The 18,379-nt window shown below is 43.1% G+C and overlaps 1 protein-coding gene across 2 annotated transcripts in view; it reads left to right on the forward strand.

The window, feature by feature from the left end:
* cntn4 (contactin 4) overlaps positions 1–18,379 on the forward strand; it is a 164,295-nt gene that overhangs the window by 130,593 nt on the left and 15,323 nt on the right. For both annotated transcript variants that reach the window (XM_047583884.1, XM_047583886.1), the window contains exon 12: positions 13,226–13,353. In XM_047583884.1, the coding sequence (XP_047439840.1) occupies positions 13,226–13,353 (128 nt within the window). The remainder of the gene's footprint in view (positions 1–13,225; positions 13,354–18,379) is intronic.

Below are 18,379 nucleotides of genomic sequence, written 5' to 3' on the forward strand. Positions count from 1 at the left end.
AATCCAAGTCCAGACGTTTCCCATCACAACACTGAATTATCACAAGATGGTTTAAATGTTATTTACGTCTCCTGTCAGCGGTCATAATGTTGTGGCTGATCGGTGTACAGTATATGTTTCTTAGCATGCTTTAATTACACCACATTACAGCGTCGCGGTAGTTCATAAAAAACGTTGTGCTTTATTTTACTCATGTTAATTTGTGTACGTGGAAATGAGTTTTCTCCTTGTTTTTGCTCTTAAAGGTTTTATTCTTTTCTCGCACCAACATCTGTCACTTTCAGACTTCGGGAGCAAATACACAAAAGCCACAGCCACAAAAGATACTCCCAGTTACATAAAATCGTTCAATAAAATACAAAACAACAAAGAAAATGCAACAAAAAATAGTGAAAATGAAAAACAACCTCTCAGCCGTACGTGGCTGTTCAGTGTTCTCAGTATTGGAGATTTATTTATTTATTTTCTAGCCAAACTAGCAGTGACCGTAGCCTTTTTATTTCTGTAACATTTCAATGATTCGTTGTGTTCTGTCAAGGTAAAGATGTTTTTTTTTTTATAGTTCCCAGTATTTCCCCAGTATTTCCATGTCTAAATTAAACTGAAATACAGCCAACGCCAGGCTTGGAAAGCACATTCCGTATATGCTCCCCCAGTAAAGAGGTTATTCTGTATGCTGTACATTTATTGCACAGTGAATTCATTTTTAACAGCGACGGCTACGCGAGCAGCTTGAGACTCTAATGGTTTCACACTCTGGACAATTTACTTTGAGAAATCAAATGTTTGTTGGGAAATTGGCCCAAACGGCAGCTCCTGCTTCCTACCTATTTTTATTTATTTATTTATTATTATTTTTTTAAATCACTTGTCACACATTAAGCTGTAGATGTACACTTTGAGCCCTCTTCAAATCCGCTTTTTAGTTTTGCCAAACTATTGACACACACATGGAGGCTCGAGTGTGGCGCATGAATCAGCGAGCATGAGAAATTACTATCACAGGATGTTCTCTGACTCATTTCGTGCCTGGAGCAGTTTGGAAATCATCTGCTAGGTATGTTTAGAGCTTTAAGCGCTGCCGGTTAACGTCTGAGCTGTGGGTGCAAGCTTAACGCGACAAGTTTTTGAGTGCCTCTCTGTTTGCCCTGGATGCTGATTGGTCCATTAGTCTGCGGAGAGACCGGCGCTCGCACTCGCTAGATTTGCCAGATTTCATCTGTAGTTATGACCCGCTGGTACAGTGTCCCTCCTGCATATTATATTATACATCCCTCCTACATTGGCAGAGCGAATAAGCATGGCTGTCACGTAAATGAAGAGATATATCGCAGAGTGATCTCCATTTATAGCCCCATCTGCTCCGCCAGACGCACTCCAGAAAGAATCAGTGTCAGGAGAACCGCAAAACTGTGGAGGAGGCGTCGCTATGAACTTTGTATTAATTTACTTATCGCACATCTTTCCATCGCGCCATCTTTCCATAATGCTTTTGTTCTGTTTCAAGGAGATTTTAATAAGAGACTCATCAAATGTCTCAGGGCTTAATTTTATGAGCGCCACTTCCATAAGCTTTTCTGTTCAAGGAGATTTTAATAAGAGACTCATCAAATGTCTCAGGGCTTAATTTTATGAGGACTTGAAATTAATAAGTGCTGCATGGGAAACAGGTGTATTAATAAAAGTGGTGATTAAACGACGCGCGTGAACCGACGGCCCCGTTTCGAGTCTCCTCACTATCGGGCCCGCATGCTGTTACGCTTATTAAAACCATTGTTTATAATGTTTAGATGTCACTTCACATTTTTCCTCATCACTTCTTTAATTTCCTCATTTCGCTCTAATTGAACATCTGCTTGTAAAGTGGAGCTGTGGCTCTCTGTGGAGGTTAGCAGCGTGAGTGAGCAGTGCCAGGGCCTGAATGCTGAGAGCTTATGCACCCAGAAGGTCTTATCTCATTATTCTGCCTCGAGGAAAAGGTTTTACCACCTGACAAGGTAACCAGGGACCGCTGACTGGAGCGTTTCATTTTGCCTTTACCTACACCTTTCTACTTTGTCTATAGCTTAAATAAGTTACGGCGCTCCTCCGCCGGAGAACGGGAGCAAAACCGAGGATTAGTTCTTTGCTGAGTCTGGCGGCTGCAGACAAACAGCCGACAGTGTTCAGAAGCGCCACACACACACACACACACACACACACACACACACACACATCCATGTAGCAGATTAAATGTTTTATTTATCCAAACGTGTCTCAGAGTTAGGGCTGCTCAGGAGGCGGAAATAATCTCATTGGTTGGTTTAAACCTCTGTGGGCAGAGACCTTCAGTTCTGTAGGTGAGACTGTCGGGTGGACGGCTCGGTTGATTTTGTATTAAAAGGGATTTTCACAATATCGGAAGAGCAGCAGCGTCGCTAAATTGAGATGAACATGAAAGGGCTGCAAGGCTACTGCAGGATAACTGGTCCACTCTTGAACTTAATTGTTTCATTATGTTGTGTATAATAATTACCAGGGGCGTCACTAGGTTTTAAGGACGGGGGAGGCTTAGCCCCCAGGAGGTGCAACATTTTACAAACAGCTAACAAAGACTGAGAATTTATTTATTTATATACACAATGCAACAACAAACACAAGTTCCAACAGTAACTATTAATAAGTCGGACAGATTACATATGTGACATAAAAAAAAATCCAATTAATATTCATGAGTGGAGTGGATGAGGATGGACTGAAGCAGTTTAAGTCAGGGTCACACTATGAAGTGAAGGGAAATGGACAGATTTATGATCATATTTAAGTGATCATATATCATTATTTATATAAACTCACATTCTGGCCATTTCATATTGAATTGCAAGAGAAAAAAAATAAAACAACACCAAATTATTTCGGGGGGCTTAAGGATATTTTTAAAATAGGCATCATACGGACAGTCATTCCTCTGTAGATGAGCAAACCAACAAACCACTAGTCTTATATATATGTGTCTCGTCTCTAAGCAGGATGTGTTATAGGTCTGTCTTGCAGGTTGAACACTATGAGGTTGCCAGTTCTGTCACTCTGACCAGAATAACTCTTCTTCATGCAGATACACGACCTTGCAGAATTTATATAAGCAGTGTCTTATATCATTTAGACGCTTTACCGTTTAACAGTTGTTTGAGAGGATTAAGCAGGGGCGTCACTAGGTTTTAAGGACAGGGGAGGCTCAGCCCCCAGGAGGTGCACAGGATGTGGGCGAACGTAGCGTGTGAGCACAACATTTCACAAACAGCTATTATTTCAAGTTCCAACAGTAACTATTAACTATTAATTAGTCCTGTACATTCCTTCAGCCCCTCTAAAATAGGCCTAACAACACCAGTGATAATTAACAGTTTGTTTGTATGTTCCAAGAATACAGAAAGTCACTCCTGTAAAGATGAGCAAACCGTCTTATATATGTGTCTCGTCTCTAAGCAGGATGTGTTATAGGTCTCTCTTGCAGGTTGAATACTATGAGGTTGCCAGTTCTGTCAGTTCTCTGATATTGGCCCGAAGCCTAATGACCAGAATTACTCTTCTTCATGCAGATACACGACCTTGCAGAATTTACATAAGCAGTGTCTTATATCATTTAGACGCTTTACCGTTAACGCTTGTTTGAGTGGGTGAAGAGTCCTGACTTATTACGGTCTAATCATTCTTCATGGTTGACTATTTTCATTCCTTTAGCTCGTACCAGGCCTCCAAGCATGAACATCCAGGTTTGAGTCCAACTGGGGCCTTTCTGGGTGGAGTTTGCATGTTCTCCCTGTGTCGGTGTGGGTTTTCTTTGGGTATTCTGTTTTCCTTCCATCCATCAAAGGCATGCGCTAGGTGTGAGCGTGAATGGTTGTTTGTCTCTGTGTTAGCCTGGCAGTAGACGAGTTACCCTAGAGAGGAGAAAGTGGTGGTGGAGGATGAGATGAGCTCGTACCAGATCAGGCCAGACCAGACCCCCTGCCCCAAACGCTGACTGTTCAGTAGAGTGTCAATAGTACGGTGTGATACATTTTTTAACATGCAGTCACTAAAAAAGGCAGATATAAAGACTGTGATAAATTGGTTGAGAAAGTCTCTGCAGCTAATTGTCCGTGTTCTAGATTTAGATGGATGTTAATGGGTATTCTGATGTCTCCACGGTGGCATATCCACCACCAATTTCAACTTCCTCTCAAATGAATGAGCTGCCACCTTGTAATTCCACGGGCACGGCGGGAATGCAGGTTGAAATCTGGCCGGCGCTAATCATATTTCTATATGTGTAGCAGTCAACGCTACATATTCAGGTTTTAATGAGAACGCAATTACAAAAAGTCTGTCCTGTCTTAAATACTTCACAGTAAAACTTTTCCATTTTCTTTCTTTCTTTCTTTTTTTTTTTAAATGGTCTAAAATGGAGTATGTGCACCCATCCGTAATCCTGCTCATGCTTTTGGGGAGGGGAGCGGGAGGGCAGCTGTCGAGAGAGACTAAAAAGCTGCTAAGTGTAGCGCCAAGAGCCGCCAAGCTCGCCAGCGGTGACCTTAAGCTATCCAGAGAAACGCTGCGTCTTTGACTCTGTGTACTCAACTTTTACTGGACTATAGAGAATTACTATATAATGTATGACTACATTACTTTATGTGGCCTGAAAAGAGAAACAGCGGCGGAGGAAAGGGAGGAAAGAAAGCTGCCGGGTGGGCTCGGCGATAATTGAAATTTAACATGCCTCTGGTGCATCTTTGACTTCTGATAAAAGTGATCCACGTTGAAGGGCACTTCCTTGATAGACAGACTGGACCTTGGCCTTTGCCTGTCAGTCATGATCACAGGCTTTAATTGATTTCACTGTTGTATTAAGAGACCATTACAGTGATTTGTAGATCAATTTAGCTTCCAGCTATTAACTGGCCACACCTCCCGCCTCCCCCTGTATCGGTCAGAGACAGCATACTGTACGTCTCCTGAGATAATGTAGTGCCATGCATTATCAGCCATCTATCAATCTGACAATTGTTAAATTAGCAGTTTCATCTTGTCTGGGCCAGAACACAGGGAGGGAGAGTAAACCGTAAATTGTCTCTGAGAAGAATCCGGACTTCACTTTTGACTAAACTAAAATAAATCTCAGAGCAGCGATAAAGTGAATTCCGAGATGTTTGCTGAGATTAGGTCAAACCCCTCTTTACCCGTCCACATCCCGTGCACTACTTGCCAGGATTATTTTTATCTGAAAGGCTGTGGCTGCTATCATTTTTCAAAGTGAGAATCCGCCAGCGCAGCATGAGTAATCCATCTTGGTTCCTCTGACAATTTCCTATGGAACATGTGTGTGCTCTTTATCCTGGAGGGACACCTCGGCGCACGAGATGAATATCTGCAGAGGGAGAACAAACCAGGAGAGCAATTTGTGATTACAGGAATGCGCTGGAAGTGCGTACACAAACTCCTCTGTGGTCCAGGCGCATAAACTCCCCTCTCTCCACGCAACGCAATTACCAACACAATCACATCCCGTTCACCAGGCGGGAATTAAGATGTTCTCAGTCAGGATGCTTCATTAAGACACCTTCCACACACACACACACACACACACACACACACACACTTTTCCATGTTTATTCTGAGAGGGTTCATTTGCGCTGAGGCCCATAGACTGTGTTTGTGTGTACATGTGGCGCACAGGGCTTGCTTTTGTTTGTTTTTTTCATTATAGGAAGAGATAAGATGTGAGTGTTTTCGTACCCGGAGACACGTGTGATCCTGTGCACTTTTTCTCATTAATGTCCAAGTAAAACCGGATTCGTTTTATTTATCGCAGCAATATGAATATAAATGAATCAAGGCATTCAGGAATGTTCAGTATTCAAATATTCAGTTTAACACTTTTAATTTAATAATGCTGTGCAAAGTAAACACAATTCCTGCTGTTTCCAAAAAAAAAAGAAAAAAAAAATATTAATCATATGTATTAAGGCTTTGGAGGGGACCTTATATTATAGTAATTCATCCTGGTGTTATAGTTGCAATGTGTATTTCACAGAGTAAGAGATTAATAATGTTGCTGGGACAGCACCTCTGTCCCATGGCCAGGTATTTTTTTTACTTTTTTTATTATTATTATAGAACAACAATATTGCCAAAGAAGATTTAATGCTAAAGAAAGAGCCCTGGAGACAAGTGTCGATACATACTCAACTAAAAGGAAAGTAATTTCAAGTACTGACTGCAACTTATTTCACTATTAATCAACAAGAACAAAACAAAAACACCACTTCCAGACTCCGGTTGGAGAACGGGTGCTTATTTCGTGTCAGTCATTATCGAATCATTTGTTCTGCCTGGCTGCAGCCGCGGTCTCAAAGGCATTCGTTATAGCGTTGCGCAACGTTGACTGACGCCTCCAAAAGACTCCTGTCGAGTGGTCAGCGTTGACACAATCGACGGTAATCGTCCGCGAGGTGCAGAGTTTCCTTCCAGCTCAAAGGCTCCGAAGGATAAACTGTAATTGAGCTGCGTTAATAACGTCAAACGCAGGGGGTCGGGGGGCACGTGTGCTCCTACTGGACCTTTTAATGTGACTCAGTGACAAATTGTTCTCTTCACGAGTTTCATTTAACATTATTGATAAGTCAAGAATCAAAACATGACCTAAAAGCGGGGAAAAATGTAGATGTAAAAATATAATAATGGTGTCTTTGGCACGACTGTGTTAAAGAAGTGGACACATTTGGTTCGCATGCTATAATGGTTATTTTGTGAACAGGTGTGTGCAGGGAATCAGTAGCAGCAACGATGAAAGGAGAGGTTTACAGGACAGTGATGAGACCAGCGATGCTTTACGGTTTACAGACGGGGACTTTGATGAGCCGTAGGTAGCAGAGCTGAAGACGTTGAGGTTTGTCTCTGGAATGAGCGGAGCGGAGTAGAGAGGCCAGGTTGACATGGTCGGGGAGACTGATGTTGAGGTTAGAGCTGCCAGGCAGGAGGTTTCATAGCGGGAGACCAAAGAGGAGGTTTATGGATTTGGTGAAGGAGGATGGAGGTAGATGGTGTGAGAGAAGAGGATGCAGAGGAAAGGGTGAGATGGAAACAGATGATTGGCTGTGGCGACTCCTGAAGGGAACAGACGGAAGGAAAATAAGAAGAATCTACAGTGTCCATAGCATGTTAGCATGCACACTATGTTGCTGTCTACCAGTAGATCTTCACTGGGGCTTAATCAGTTTGTGAAGGGAACGACTCCAGAGCAACTTCCAAGACATTACTGAAAACCAAATCAAACCAACCAAGAATAGATGAAGAGAAATTTTCCAAGATAGAGTTAAGCTGCCTGTGTTCCTAAAGAACAGAAGTAAAAGAGAAAATTAACTCTGGGTTGAATTTAGCTGCCTTTTTAAAATATATTTTACTGCCTGTATATTTATCTGGCCACAGATTTCCATTTAAAACCACCTCAGCGTTAACCATCTCCAGTCCCCGTGCTAATGCTCATGCTAATGCTGCAGCTAATGATCCATGTGACAAGGTGAGAGTTTTTGGTACATGGCCAACAACAGTAAAAATCAATATCAATTACGTCTATATTGGAGAATTGTCTAAAGTGAATTCCCAGGTGTTCCTGTTTCACCAGCGTCGGCCAATACGACAGAAAGGAACCAAACAAAAGAACATACCTGCTTCATGAGCTAATTAACCACTAAGCTTAATGTTCATCAGTGATGCCAGTGACGCATCTATCTATCTATCTATCTATCTATCTATCTATCTATCTATCTATCTATCTATCTATCTATCTATCTATCTATCTATCTATCTATCTATCTATCTATCTATCTATCTATCTATCTATCTAAAATGTTTACACAGTTGTACAGATTCATACAATATAGATAATGAAGCTGTGTGATGTATATTGTAAGCTACGGTCGTTTGCTCAGAAGTGCTGTATCTCAAAAAGTATAAAAGCCACAGCTTAGATATTTCTGTATATAATGTGTTCACATTAGAAATGTGTGTATCTTACAAACTGAATGACTAGCAGTGGTTAGAAAACGGGTACAAAAAGCATTTTATTGTCACTTCTACTACAAAGAAGATCAAGCGTGTGGTTACGATGCCAGTCAAAGGCTTAAAGTCAAGACTTTGGAGCAAAACCAGTGAAGTTGTGCAGAAGTTGGTCGGGCAGTATGTTACTTTCACTTTTTATTTTTGAAATCAGGTAATCAGTGAAGTAATTAAGTTAACTTTTACTGAGTCCTCAGTAATTTCTCTTCATCTGTTCTTGGTTGGTTTGATCAAGTGGCAACACTGATGTTGCTAACTTTTTTATTCTTGAAGGAAAAAAAAGGCGCGTTGGTTTAGTCATGATGCTGCATAAACCTGAGATGTGAGAAGTTTCACTGCGGTTGCATCGCCTTCTGCAGGTCTTAGCATCCCGTGTCTGCGCTGCACAGCTGGGCTTGATTTATGCCGCTGACAAGGCCGTTTCTCTCCAGCACAGCACACGGTGGGGAACCTTAGGAGAGACAACCTTTCAATTTATCTCAGACACCCCCTCCCCTCTTCCCTCCCCCCTTCCTCCTCCTCCTCCTCCACACTTCAGGGTTTCCAAAGCAGTCAAGAGCATAAATCAACACCTGAAGTCAGGTCCCACCCCTTGTCTCGGCTCAGAGGATGCGGTGACCTCGCCTCTTTCTCCGCCACGCGCGCCACATTCTCGCCTCTCGCCTCCAGTTCTGTTAGCAACGCCGACGCTTTGATACAATTATGATTAGAAAACACCACCCGCAGGTAGGTCGATGGCGGCCGGCGCGGGTCAGAAATAGTAACACGGACGCACATCATCTTATCTGCGAGCTCTCCACAGCAGGCAAACACAATATCCAACACATCCCCTGCAGTATTTCCTTCACGCTTCCCTTTTTTTTCCCCCCCTTCACTTAGTTAAACGGGTATTTGGAAGTGAACGGTTGCTGAAGTGGTGAGTTAAGCAGGCTGCGTGTGCAATAATCTTTGAGCACAAAAGACCTTAGCTTAGACAAAGTATTTGGTGAAATGGCGGTAAGCTTGTGACGATCTCTCTTGCCGTGGTCTCACGCCTGAGTAATTTCACTGATAGAATCTTAACCCCTATTTTCACGAGCCAGGGTTTTATTTACCACGTTAATTAAGTAGCGAGGCACAGAGGCCTCCATCCTCCTGTCATGCTGCCAATAATCGGCACGTGCCATCTCCAAACCTGTAAGTATTCGAGAGAGAAGTCTCCCATCTGTGATCGCGCATATTGTTTGCATGTTGAATTTTTATAAGGCATTAGCATGTTAGTGTGTTTACGCGGAAAGTGAGCTAATATGATTTTTCTATTTGGGCACAAAGCCCCGGCTGCATCCTTTAGAAACCCGCTCTTTATTCCAGACCCACACTTTCACAGTCGCTGCACTCAAACTCCACAATTTTTGGTGCCTATTTTTTATTTTTTTATTTATTTATTATTATTTGGATTGTGACAGTTTCCTCTCAAAATGTAGAATTTATCAGACGGATCAAAGACAAAATATGTCTGAATGAAACATCAAAACAAGGCTTTCAAGTGGATTATTTTTTTGATTGCGAGGGAGCCGCACAAAAAGGCAGCGTCTGCATCTGTTAACAGCTTCTCAGAGGGAACGTAAGGAAATAACAAAAACACACTCTTTCCTGCGATTTCCACTTCACACTGCCCGGCGATAGCTGCTCTGTGACTGATGTTATTTGTCTCTTTCATCTTGTCGCTGAGCCGGGAGGATCAGCTCTGTGCGGCCCACTGTCCTCTGAGGCTTGATCTCGCCCAAAAAACACACACCTGTGTTTTTTTGGGGGGGGATTACACGAGTGCATTTGGGCTTCGCGCTGTGTTCAAAATAATCGCCTCCTTTTAGAGGAATTACAGCCGTGTCCATTAAAGCCGTGTGAGGCGCGGATGAAAGGAGCGCCACTTGTGTTCATCTCACCTGTGAATTATTGATACCTGCCCGTCCGCTGCCTCCTCCCGGGATGGAGGTGGGAGATGTCTCCTCGCATAATGGACACGTTGTCTGGGCTGAGGAGAGGGAAGGCAGGAGCAAAACTGAAATGTGTTAATAGTAAGCCTCCATCTTTTATTCACCACTGCGGCGCCTCAGTCGACTTCCACTGTACTTGACCTCATCAGGCTGAAGATGACTTACGCTGCCAGTCCGTCTGCTCCTTCTTTACCTTCTTTGAAGGAAAGTTTCTCTCCGGCGTTCGTATAAAACTACTCGGCTCCACAGGAGGGCTCCCGAGGATTTAGCCGCCTTCGTGCTGCTGCTTGGACCCCCTCCTCTTCCACGATGCGTAGTGCACAGTAAGTCACATGATGCAGTAGCTATTTTCTCCCTGAGGATAAAGAGATTGTGGCTGTACAGAGGGCAGTGCACATATGATGCAGGTATTTACTTATGTTGAGGCATCGCTGTGATCCCTGTGCTGGTGGAACTGAACTGGGTCAGAGCTTGTTCCAGTTAAAACCAGCGCGTGTTTCCATTTGTCTGCACTTTGGCTCAGTGCGACGACGTCGCCAAGTTAATTGATGCATGTGTGGTAAAAAGCCACTGTTCTGCTCTTACCTTTAATTTCCCTTTTAAATAGCACGAGTCATCAGACTTGCTTTGCAATAAACACGGAACACCAGCCAGGCAATGTAATTAATGTATAGCAGTTGTGTTAATTGTGCTTACTCTGCTCGGGGTTACAGCCGGTTGTACGACTGTGGTGCCATTTAATGGGCCATTTTCTTCAGATTTATCAGCCTGCAGGTTTGATGTCATTAGCTGCGTGCCATCCTACACTGTGTTATGCCCTCACGTAACTGATGGTCATTGTTGGCTCCTCTGCATTCAGCACTTTTCCCTCCCGCCTGATATAAACCTAGAAGTCTGCACTCAGCAGCACCATGTGGTTTTAGAAGTAGATTCACTTACGCCGACTGTCTCTGCACTTTCTTATCACGTCCACCTCTTGGAAAAAGACACACTGAGCGAAGGGGGGAAAATATAACACTGCATCGGCCTCATTTCGCAACGTCTGCTCACATAACAACAGTGAAAGCTGATGAATTGTTTGTCATTTTGACTTTTATCGTGGCTCCTCTATATTTGACTTCAAGCTGCTAAATAAGTAAATACATTTATCTGTCAAGTAGCAGTTTTGAATATATATTAGATATAGAAGGTACTGGAATAGAGCATTTGTTTTACAGGACCTGGAATATAGTTTGTCGAGAGTCTGTTTGGACGGTGCATTAAGATCTGCTCACGCTAAAGACAGATGTGAACATCTGATCTCTGATCACATTTGGAAGTCGCCCGGGTCACATGTGTCCTCATTCCTTTGGTAGCGTGAACTCATTCATTCAGAAAATAAATATACAGCTGCTATTATAATCGACTGATTCAAAAGTGATGTGATGTCTGTCTATCTCTTTATAGACTCTAGGTAAACAGAGTCCAGTAGCTTCATCCAGTGACGCTGTATCAGGGTGAAATATTAGGACAATACCAAGATGTTAGGGCAATTTTTGGAGAAGTCTCCATTGCTTTATTTTGTACATTGCCTGTGACTATTGCTCTGGTGGCGAGAGAGCTTTCAGTAAGCTCAAACTGAAAAAAGGTCCACAATGTCCCAGAACAGACTTTAGAGCATTGCCGTTGCCTTCCATTGAAAATCAGTTGGTTGGAAAGCTGGACTTCAAAGACTTGATAAATGACTTAGCACCAAGGAGCCTCCGTTCTGGGCTCTTGGGGATTTAGGCCGAACAAGGGCCAGTGAATGCTGTCGAATGGCGTGGCTAACTCGTCCTTAACTGTTATTGCAGCAAAAACAAAGTCTTTTGTTTTAACTCAAGCTATATATATTCTACAACACCTCAGGTGACGTCAGGGTTTAGAAACTGAGACCTGGAGACGTATGTTAATGATGAGATCAGATCAGATCTTAACGTGATGTCTGAACCGGTCCTTTCAGCTTGATGCTTTCGCTTTTGTGTCCAAAATGTTAGATTGACGATTTCTTTATTCAAGAGGAAGCTGCTTTGTATTTACTACTCTCTGTGCTACCTGGTCAGCACTACATAGCATCAAGATGAATCAAATGTTTAGAGGTTCGTCATGTAGGAGCCAGTAGAAGAAAAAAACTAAATAAATACACAGAACAAATGTAGCATCTGTAAACAAGCAATTAGTAAACTGGTACTGTGATTTCTACAAAAGCCTTTTAGTTTTTCTATTCTGTTATAAGTCAGCTCTAATTAGCCGTGTGCTTCCTTCAAGTCCATCACTCATCCACTGGATATTTTATCTGCTGTTTTACTGTATGAACAGAATGTTTTGCTCATGTCCAACTCCTGATAAAATATCTTCAGCTGTTAAACACTGCGCTGTCTCCACCAGTTAGTTCCTGCATAATGACTGTCAGCTGTTTGTTGCTGAGCAGGTGGCGTCCACTGGGCTTTATCAGAACGTTTCTGCTGAAAACAGCTCCCCGCTGCATCTGAAAAAGACGCATGATTAGAGCAGCGTGAGCGAGCCTCAATCTTTTAAGAGTCTGTGGGAAATAAGGCTGGAGTGGCTGTGGCTCTTTAGGTAGCTGCTCCTCGATTACCTGGATGCCACGTAGCAGCCGACGCCTCCGTTTGCTCCGACTCCTCGGGCTGTGTTCCTGTGTTCCTAGGTGAACAGAGCGATTTAACCCCCCCGCCTCCACCACCCCGGCCCTTCTTACCATCAGGCTGACGCCGTTTTATATTTACAGTTTGCAGAATCAGCAGAGCATTTCAGATAATTAAAATTCAAAGCGCTTTGATGAGGTGGTCCACCCTTGATTTCCCGCTGCATCTCGTTTTCAAGGGCACGGTTTCCATTTTTTTTTTTTTTTTGCTCGCTATTTCGAAAATGCCAACTTCGGCTGAGGCCTTTCGACCTTTTTCGGAGTACTTGTGGCCATTGTGTAAAGGGCACGATGCCGACGTTGTCCCAGATTTCTTGAAGTCATGTGCAAACCTGCAAAACCTATTTCTCATTTTTGCCATCTGTTAAAGAAGCAGACCTTAATTAGAGATACCGTCTTTCTTTCTTGCCATGTGCAATGTGCTGCGAATAGAATAAAATGATGCTGTGGCTGTTTTGTGACCTGTCTTATCAATTCTCTCCAACCACAGGATCTCAATCCTGGACAATGGAAACCTTCGGATATGGAACGCGACCAAAGCCGACGCAGGCCTCTACACCTGCGTAGCGAGAAACCAGTTTGGACTGGCGAGCAGCACAGGAAGCGTCACAATTAAAGGTATTTCCTGTTCCTGTTCCTGCTTTTACCAGCTCATCCTTGTCTCTTCTGCAGCTTAGTCAGCGGAGACCCTGACCAGTAAAGCACTGCACTCCTTTTCAAACTCGGCATGCTGAGCTGTTTTGATATTTCCTTTCTCTTCTTGAAAAACTAACCCAAAGTGTTGGATTTCATAAATAAAAAATGACAACAAAGAGAAGAAGGCCAAAGATTTTTTTTTTTTTCGCTCTCTCTGTCTTCTGATAAGTCACACGAGGAGCTGGGCTTTTTCCCTGTGTTGTCATTACTAGAGGGGCAGAGACACCTCTGTTGCTATGTCTATTTGCAGGGATGTTGAAAACATTCAGCTCACTGACTCGGCGCCTGCGGTACTGTCAGAGGATATGCTGTGTGAAAAAAGTCCTAGTGTTGTTAGATCATCTGGGCTGGGGATTGCATTTCTGCTCCGGTGCTGTGACTTATTATACTTCATTAAAAATGAATGCGAGCCGGGTATAAAGTGCTGTGCTTTCAGCGGCTTTATTCTGTGCACACTGCTGTTTTTCTGTCCTATTTCCACAGGGGATAGTGTTCTCACCTCCTCCAGTTCCCGGGGGATTCGCTGACATATTCAGTGAACTATACCCTCACTCTGACCCGGAGGTTGCAGGGTTCATTTGTGTTATTGTTACTTGTTCTTCCTTGACCTTCCTTGTTGGCTGACTTGTGTGGATTCACAGAATTATTGATCTGCTGTATATATTCGACTTATGGAGAGAGGCTCATGCTTCACATTTTAAAAGGGCCAATGTAGAGTTAGATGTAGGTCTCACACAGCCCTGACTCATGGGAGAATGGACGTGGGCCTTCGGAGGGTGTGTGGTGTCTGGAAGCAGAATTTAGAGGCCAGGTCAACACCTGGTGCTGTTCTTCATGTTTTTCTGGTCTGGTCTGGTCTGGTCTGGTCTGGTCTGGTCTGGTCTGGTCTGGTCTGGTCTAGGTCGGGGCTACATGTAGTAGCAGTAACATCCACGTAAATGAATGTCAGGTCCAAAAGTTTCCCAGAAGAACATCCTGTAAGTGGTTTTAATGTTGTGGCTGATCGGTGTGTTTCATCACATTCTAGGAGTTTATATATAAGAGATTTTATTTTCTTTTAATACAGCAGAAGTTTTTCTTTACTATAATTATTAATTATTATTAATGAATTTTGTTTTTGTTAATTTCCATGTCATGTCGCTTGATACGAGGCTGAGTATCCACAGTTTATTCAGTCACACACATGAAGACGAGCCACGTCGTAGCCTACTCCACATGTGACCTGTGACCACATCTGACCATGCTGCACACATTGATCACTGTGTCTGTGCCGGTAGAAAACCTCTCACCTGTTGGGGAATGAGCTGCAAGAGTCAAAAAAGAGAATCTAATAAAACGGTGCCAAAATTCCTCCGAGCACCCACCGACTATATGATGAAAAATGCTGCATGTTTTTCCAGCGCTCTGTGAAGTAAAATCGTTTTTCATGAAGTCAAGAAGACGGAGCTTCTCCCTCTCCTTGTGTAGTTTATGATTCTTGCTCAAAGGTTCAATCCATTTAATTGTCTTTCTTCTACATGTTTGCAATCTGTAAAATCCTTTGAAATGCAGCGTCGATAGCCCGGCAGTCTTCCAAGTAATTGCTATGGAGAGCTGGATTAATTGGCATTTCCAGCCCTACAGGGTGGGTTTTGATGAAATACTTTAAAATACATTAAGTAATGTCAATGTGAATGGAAGAAAGGAATATCCTGGACTTTATCTATACAGTAATTCCATTTTTATTTTTTTTTTTATCAGGAAAAACATCACATAATGGAATTTTAAATAACTCTGGACCGGCTCGATCTTCTGTAAATCACTATCAAGGCATGTTTCCTTTTTCTGTTGAATTATAAAAGACAGATTTCATATATTATGAATAGCCTGAAAGTCAGCAGCAGTCAAGGAAGTGGGGGAGAGCTTAGAGTGCACCTCGCCGCTGATTTATGCTGATGCCTCACTCTGGCTCCCATTGACGACTGTGCCTCTCCACAGAATAATCACTAACCTTTGCATAATTCAAGTGAAGAAATGAACGCTGAAAAATGCATTTGTGTTTTTGTACCTGCGCGCGTTAATTACCGCAAAGATTTTCAGCGCAACTTTCAGGCACACACGCTACACTCCCTTTTACCCATTTATCACACACTGTGAAATGACCCCCCCACCCACCCACCCCCGGCCAATCAGTGTGAATGAGGGAGGGGGGGCAGTGGCACCCGCAGCTCTCGCTGTAGGTTCAGGTTGAAGGCCTGTATGTGATTTTCCAATCAAGCCGCAAGGAAACACAACCGCGTCTGTCTTCTCGGCTTAAATATGCAGCACCGTCACGCACTTATTATTCTTATGAAAAGGAATATGACTTTTATTTGACACCCTCCCACACACGCGCCTCCTTTTCCGTCATCGTACGCCGAAGCTGTTTTCTGCAGCCCATGTACAAATGTTGCTGTATATGATCCCGGGCCTCCCTGTCACAATCGATATTGTATGCAAAATGGGATGGGGTAATTTACATGCCGTACTTCATTGAAGATTGGAAAACCTGTTTAGCGGGGGGAGAAATTTGTGTTGCGGGATCTGCCCTTATGGGAGATGACAGTAGTTTATTCAAATTGACTTTGGAGATATGAATGCTGAGAAATACCTGTCAAAAAGCATCCTGCGTCTCCCTCTGTGAATAAGCCACCTAAGGAACGGCGGAGGAGCGTCTGCAACAGATGAGCCCTGTTAACGCCCCCATTATTCCAACACTGGGGGGATATTAGCAGATTAATTGGACTTGATTATCGACGTGCTCCTTGAATTTTGATTACACCGGAGATTAGCCGTTGCAATTAGGGCTGCCGCCGATCATCGCAGATGGTCAAACTTGAGAGATCGTACAGCGTTCCCCTCTGTTTGCCTCCCTAAACCCTGACGCAGCCATTTGCTTTGGAGGTGTTTGGAAAGCACAGAAGGACCATTTGACTGTGTTTAGGGCCTTTCACACATGGCTCTGGACATTTGTTTGTATGGACATTTATGAGTCCCAGAATTATACACTTTCATTCCCTTTAGCGTCACTGGGAGATTCACTTTTGATTCGGTTTTTGTTTAGTGCCGACGTTATTGTTCCCTTCAGGATGAATTGTCACTTTTCATCCAGTGCCGGGGTCAGTTTAACATTTTCATTTGTTTTCACTTTGTGATCAATTACTTAAACAGCAGATGGATTTCCTCTTTGGGACGTACTGTACAGTGGTGGAAAAAACGTTTTGGGACCCCCCCATGCATTTAGGAAATATTGCATTACCAAGGTTTTCAATTGCAATTTCTTTCAGTACAGCCGCAGACATAATACTAAACAGACAAAATACTAAACAAATCCTAAAACAGCCATTAAAATACATAAGAAATTGGTAAATTGGTATTGGGTCATTTTGGTTCCAGTGATCCACTAATAAAGGTCGTGCTTTTTCTGTTGCTGTGCTTCATGTCCATATAAAGCCAGTACATTTGAAAGTTATTCAGAGACAAAAATTGCTAAAACAAGGAACCTAATGCAGGAAAAGATACAGATTCTCAGCCAGATCGCCAGGAAATGTAAATGCAGCCGTTCAGCTGTTGGATCCACTCTGCAGAAATGCAGACGATTGGTTGGAAGACAAACCCAAGATCTGGACGTCCAAGGGTTTCTTCAGCAAGAAATGACCTCATCCTGATCCACATGTGCAGGGAAAACCACCCAATGACATCACAGGAGCTCCAACAGCAGTGGTCAAACCAAACTGGTGTCCAGTGTTCCGCCCACACTGTACATAGTGAACTTCTAGATCATGGCTTAAGGTCCTACAAGGCTGTCAAGAAACCTCTGATCAATGAGAGACAGAGTCCAGATGGTCAGATGAGTCCAGTTTCCAGCTTCATCTTCCTCCTGCTAATGTGAGGCTACGCAGAAGACCAGGCCAAGCATTATCTCCAGCTTATACAGTAGCTACTGTCAAACATGGTGGAGGCTGGTGGTGGTCATCTCCCTGTGATGACACATTGAACTCTGCCAAATATTGAGCCATTCTCCAAACCCACGTGCTCCCGTCTGCACATGCTCTGTTCCATCAAGGTCCAAACTGGATGTTTCAACAAGATAATGCCCTTTGCCACACGTCCAGGGCTCATAGGGCCCGTCAAGAATTTAGTTTTGTTAGTTTTTCCACAAACATTTCATGATAGTGTTTGCGACTGTGTAAAATGTTAAGGGTGTTGAGGGTGTCTGTAACGGTTTTTCCAGCACTGTATGTCACTAGCATGCTAACAAACTAAAGCAAAGGCTGCTTGATGGGGGACTATCTGAGATAAAAGTTGACAGTCGTGATCCAAGTTTTCGCTGTGAAGCTAACTTCGAATTTTCAACCGAGACTCAGACCGAGTACGAAATGTGGGCCCATAATATTTGCTGTTGTAAACTTATTCAGTTTCTGTCATTGCATCTGGCACAGACTGGAGTCTAGTCCAGTCAAACTTGGTTTAATTGGCCTACATTCTGTACCTCATCCACTCTGAGTGTTTTAACTCCTCTACAGATAAGAATCCCTCCCCACCCACCCACCCCCCAAAAAAAATACCTCATTATTCTGTGACATCCAGACGGTGACTCCTCTTATCTGACGTTAACACTGTCAGTATGAGCATGTTACTGAGCAGCTGTTAGTATCCAGCCCCAGTTCATCCAGTTAGCAGAACACTCCTAGTCTCCCTTTCACAAAAGGATTTTCTGCTCCTTGCTGTTGTCATTTTGTTTTTTGTTTTTTTTGGTTTTGAATGTGTAAGACAGAAGAATAAATAAGAGAAACAGACCTAAACATCATATCACCTCTATGGAGAGTTCCCATGTGATGCCGCTGTCATAGGAATACAGCCCTGGAAGGATCCTGTTTCCATCTGTTCGGTGATTTAATCACATTTTTTTCTTCGTCATTTAGGTTCG

Source organism: Mugil cephalus, chromosome 4, assembly GCF_022458985.1.
Source record: "Mugil cephalus isolate CIBA_MC_2020 chromosome 4, CIBA_Mcephalus_1.1, whole genome shotgun sequence".
NCBI classification, from domain to species: domain Eukaryota; kingdom Metazoa; phylum Chordata; class Actinopteri; order Mugiliformes; family Mugilidae; genus Mugil; species Mugil cephalus.